The sequence below is a fragment of the Pteropus alecto genome, unplaced genomic scaffold (assembly GCF_000325575.1).
Source record: "Pteropus alecto unplaced genomic scaffold, ASM32557v1 scaffold213, whole genome shotgun sequence".
NCBI lineage: Eukaryota > Metazoa > Chordata > Mammalia > Chiroptera > Pteropodidae > Pteropus > Pteropus alecto.
Genome location: NW_006434829.1, coordinates 4,108,167 through 4,112,967, shown reverse-complemented (window position 1 = coordinate 4,112,967; position 4,801 = coordinate 4,108,167). Strand labels below are relative to the sequence as shown.

At 53.6% G+C, this 4,801-nt stretch overlaps 1 protein-coding gene and 1 pseudogene across 1 annotated transcript in view; one reads left to right on the top strand and one right to left on the bottom strand.

Annotated features, from left to right (window-relative positions):
• Positions 1–41: 41 nt before the first annotated feature.
• On the top strand, positions 42–160 carry LOC112478382 (annotated as a pseudogene).
• Positions 161–1,117: 957 nt separating this feature from the next.
• The window catches only part of CDK2AP1 (cyclin dependent kinase 2 associated protein 1), a 4,781-nt gene continuing 1,097 nt past the window's right edge, over positions 1,118–4,801 (bottom strand). The window contains exons 2-3 of the mRNA XM_006909986.3: positions 4,098–4,224; positions 1,118–1,924 (exon numbers count right to left, since the gene is read on the bottom strand). Coding sequence (XP_006910048.1) covers positions 1,857–1,924; positions 4,098–4,224 — 195 coding nt within the window. The 3' untranslated portion in view covers positions 1,118–1,856. The remainder of the gene's footprint in view (positions 1,925–4,097; positions 4,225–4,801) is intronic.

Sequence of the window (4,801 nt, the reverse complement as noted above, 5' to 3'; positions counted from 1 at the left end):
AACACATCCAAATAAACTTACCCTTAAAGCAGCCAGTTATAGTCCACGGCCACACCACCCTGAACAAGCCCGATCCCGTCTGACCTCGGAAGCTAAGCAGGGTCGGGCCTGGTGAGTACTTGGACGGGAGACCACCTAGGAAGACCAGGTGCTGTAGGCGTAAAAAATTAAGATGAGGTAGGGATTGCAAGGTGACAAGTTCCTTGTAATCTGTGAGGTCGACCAATCTGTGAGGCTTCGCCTAAAAAAAAATTTTTTTTTAATTTAAAAAAAGTTTAAAACAGTTATAGCTCCTCTCACCTTAGAGTGACCTGCTCTGGGAGCTTAAGCGTTCAACACAAGGCCGTCTAGTCCTGTGGTGGCAGTGAGTGGCCCCTTGCCCACTCAAGGCAGCAGGTAACATATGTGGCACAGTACACACGAGACCAGGAGAGTGGGCAAGGTGCACAGGAAGGGCAGTGGCTTCCGTCTGTCTGTCTCGTACCTTGTTGAATTTCCTATCATGTAGACACGGACAAGCCCCCTCCTAGGACCCGCTCCCACGGCCTTACACCTGTCGGCTGGAACTGCCTCGTGCCTGCAGAACTGACCGTAGCCCTCACCAAGGTGAATGAGCCCTTAGTGCATGGGGCTCAGTGCCTAAGGTACATAGTAAAAATTACCTCAAAACCCCGTGGGAAGCCATGGAGACCACCACACGGATTCTCAACACATCCAGCGTAACCTGGCATTTTACCAGGTGCCAAAGCAGGTAGTTCGGTGAGCACCAGATGAAGCAGCTGATGTGAGTTTGGTAGCCGCCTTGTATGAAAGATTCCTGTAGCACTCAGGAAATACGGTGGGGGGTGTTAGTTAGTAACTGCTGTCACTATTGCTTTGCTTTCTGTCCTGGTGTACCCATAAGGCCACTGCGGGCGAAATGCACTGCGATGCAGCTTCCCACAACCCTGCCTTCGGACCAGGGTACGCCCCAGCCCATTGTGCTAATGACATCATCACACGAAATGTTTGAGTCAGATGGGAAAATACCTACCTTTGACGGGTGTCTCCCGCCTCCCCTTAAGGAGCTGTTTTTTAAAATACCACTTGATTCAAGGAACCCACATCTTCATACAAATTGTTAATGAAAATAAGCTTTATTACATCAAGTAATAAATACATACAAAGATGCAAACAGTGTTAGTCATTTTCTTCCAGATGTTTGGGTCAACTTACGGGAAGGGCGGAACTGAAATCTACATACAGTCTTAGGAAAAATTTCAGGGGTCCTTGTTAGGTTAGGTTTGATGAGTTGCTCTTTCTTCTGTATTTATAACTTGTGCATTTCAAAAATTGGTTTCAAAGCACTAACAGTCATGCAAATGCTTAAGCAAAAAGAAGTCACTTTAAGCAGAATCTATACGTACGGCAAACGGGACCAGCTACTAGGTGAAGCGTGCTATTTGTGCACTGAAAACGAAACTCTTAGAGTTGTACTAACTTACGAAAAGAAACGGACAATCTGGGCAACGTAAATGTGTTCAAAGAGAAACTCTAGTATCTTGGAGGCAAACTACAGTTTGCTGTGAGATAGATAACTTTACGTGCATCTTTTGAATCAATGCATAAAAAAAAAAATAACGAACGGAAAAAAAACCCTGGGTAGTTCCTAACTATTTAAAATGTAAATCCTAATCAACTGCGAAATGTCTTCTCGATCTTAGAGACTGTAGGTTCGGAGCCTAATGAGCCGTGGGAGGGGCCCGGAGAGGGGAAACAAAACTGTCACCATTCTGAAAACAAGTTTCATCTGAGCAGGGGAGATGAGCTGTAACTTCTTGGAAGAAGATGGAAAACCTTCTGTGCTGTCGAGGCAGCTAGGACCTGGCGTTCCGCTCCGTTTCGGCCAAGCACTCCCGAACCAGTCCTCTAGCGTGGATAATGCCTGGAAGAAAAGACAGAGGCTGAGAACCTTCCAGAAGAAGATCCTTTCACCGCCAGCCGGAAAACCCTCATGCTGGTGGGGAACTCGGGACCTACATCCAAACCACCCAGCACCCAAGCACCCAGGCGGTCTGAAACGCACCAACACCCACCCCATCCCGCCTCTCGAAGCCCTCCCGTCCTAGCCAAATCGCTTCGGGTCACCCTAACAAATAACATCCTCCTGCCCTCGGGGACAGCCAGCACCTTTCTGTTCATGATGTGACTCTGCAGTCACTGTGTTAGCATCTAGACGACGCGAGGACGTGTGTCCTTAAGCCTGACCCTCTCTGGAGACTCCACGCCTTCAAATCGTTATTTTTCTCTGGCTTCTAAATTCTAGAAAGGGCTTGACCGTGTCCAGTAGCCTGCACGTGTCGCGGTGCAGGATGACGACTGGCCACGTGCGCCCCACCTTGGCCTGCTGCGACGTGCCGCCCCCAGGGTGGCTGAGCCATCTCCTGCCCTGTTACTCTCCCCGTCTTTCCTCTCCATGGTTTTGCCTCTACTGAACTTCCTGAAATACTGATCTCATTTTACTAGACACCAAGAATCTATTCCGAGATTACTCCCAGAGGGCAATGGGAATGACATCCCAAGTCACTTAGGCGTCCATGCCACACAAGTCTCATCTCTCCGCGCTTCAGAAGACTTTTTCTATAAAGGGCCAGAGACACTGCCACGACTGCCCAGCTCTGGCACTGTGCCACGAAACCTGCCAGAGATGTACATAGCAGTGGGTGTGGCTGCGTGCCAATAAACCTTCACGGACGCGGAAGTCTGAATTTCACATCATTTTCAAATGTCAAAAGGTCGTCATTTTTTCCCTATTAAAAATCATAAAAAACATTCTTGGCTCATCGGCTGCAGTTTGCCAACCTATATAGACAATGCACCTGACTCCTGGCACCCTGTGACCCTGTCTCCTTGCTATGCCGCACACTGAGCTAGCCTGGGCTCGGCTGTTAGGGTGACTGTGGGACCAGCTGCTCACCCAGGACGTGCCCCAGAGTGGTCACCAGGTGTATATCCGTGTGCTGACTTGAACGACTGAATTTTGGGGGTGACTATAGACCACCTTTTAGACCTTGGGGTCCAGCATCTTCCTAGGGATTCCCATTTGGTGATGGGCATGCCAGTCACCACAGCTGGCCTTAATTCCCCAGTCCAAATGGCAGCCGGCAGCAGAGCGATGCCCACCGCCCCCGGGCTGGGTCAGTTAGACTCCACATCTCCCCAAGCCCTCTTCAGCCTCCAACTGCCAGTCCCACTCCGCACGCCAGGGCCGCTGTCACCCGGCACAGCTTTGCAGTCGGCCTTCACAGGGGCTTCCTAACCACCAGCAAAGACCCTGGCTCACAGAGCCTGTCCCCAGCTGACCCGGCCTGTCAGGAGTCACGGCCTCAACAGCAGCCCCCCCACTTTGTGCCTTAGGTTTGTAACTGAAGGTTCCTCTCTCCTTTTTCTCCAAAGTAGCTTCTCTAAGCCTTTTAAGAACCCCCCAAATCCCTCCCGAACTTGAATTCACACTTGGCCACGGTGCTCTGAACTGCCACCTTCTGAAATAGAAATGCCTTCCCCCTTCCGCTTTTACTTCACGAGGTAACAAACGATTTCACTTCCTCTGGAATCAGCTGGGTCAGTCACATCTTCACGTGAGTCACTTTTTCTGTGATCTCTTCTTCCCACCCGCCCTCCCCCGTCAACCATGAAAGACTTCAAAGAGTTCTCACTCCTCCCGCAGAAGAGGACAGACCCACACCCCCCGGGCCCGTGACAGCCACCAGGAGCAGAGCTGGCACAGGGCGGAGCTCCAGAGAGTCCTCCTTACAGCAGGTGGGCCTCCTGGCAGCACACAGGGCGAGCAAGGCTCGCTGGCCGGGCTGCCCCGCCTGGAAGCGCCATCTGAGGACAAGTGGCCGCCACGCCCTTCCTGTCGGATCCCAGGTCCACATCCCACAGAGCCGCTCACCCCGCCTGATGCCGGCACCTCCGACGGTGACTCAAACCAAACGGGAGCCCCTGTGACGCAGGGACTCCCCCCAACAACGTCCCTAGAAAATCTTTACCAGGAGTGACGGACGGGCCAGTGCTTTGGGGTCACCACCTGCTGGGAGCCCAGGCCCCAGACTCACCTCGTTTTAGTCTCTCCATGGCGCTCTTGCTGCCCGCGTAGGTGGGTCTGATCTCTTTCCCCAGCTCTTCAATGATGGCCAGCAGCTCGGCATACTTGCTTTGGGGCACCTGGCTGTTCCCAGTTCCCTAGAATCAGAAATAAAAGGGTTCAGATGGACTGAACCCCACCTGGCTCCCGTGCCATGGTCAGGAGGACCCCACCACGGTGCCACAACGGCCAGGGCAGGGCAGTGGGGGCAGGGCAGTGGGGGCAGGGCAGTGTGGCCCAGAGCCGCTGCCTGTGCTGGGGCCAGGCACATCCCCTCTGAGGGCCAGGTACAGAGCAGGGAGGTGGCCCTCTGCTGTCCTCGTTCACCCACAGAAACCACCCGCAGTCTCCAGAAGGCTCTTTCATCATCTCAAACGGCGTGTCTCGACAAGAAAGGGTTCACCAAGAATGTCCTAGGACCCGGCGGATGAGCGAGTGTGAGCAGGGGACTGAGGGTCCAGAGCGAGTGACTAGGACAGAGGCCACACCTGGGGTCAGCAGGACCACAAAATCCACCAGTGACCACCCGGACAGAGCCCGGAACGTGTTTAAACCACCCACCCGCCCCCCAGAAGCCCGTCCTCTGCAGACCCCGCACCGGCGGCCCCCCGGCTCGGCCCGCCCTCCCGCTCCGCGGGGCCCCCGCCTGCGCCCCCCTCCTCCTCTGCCGCCTCT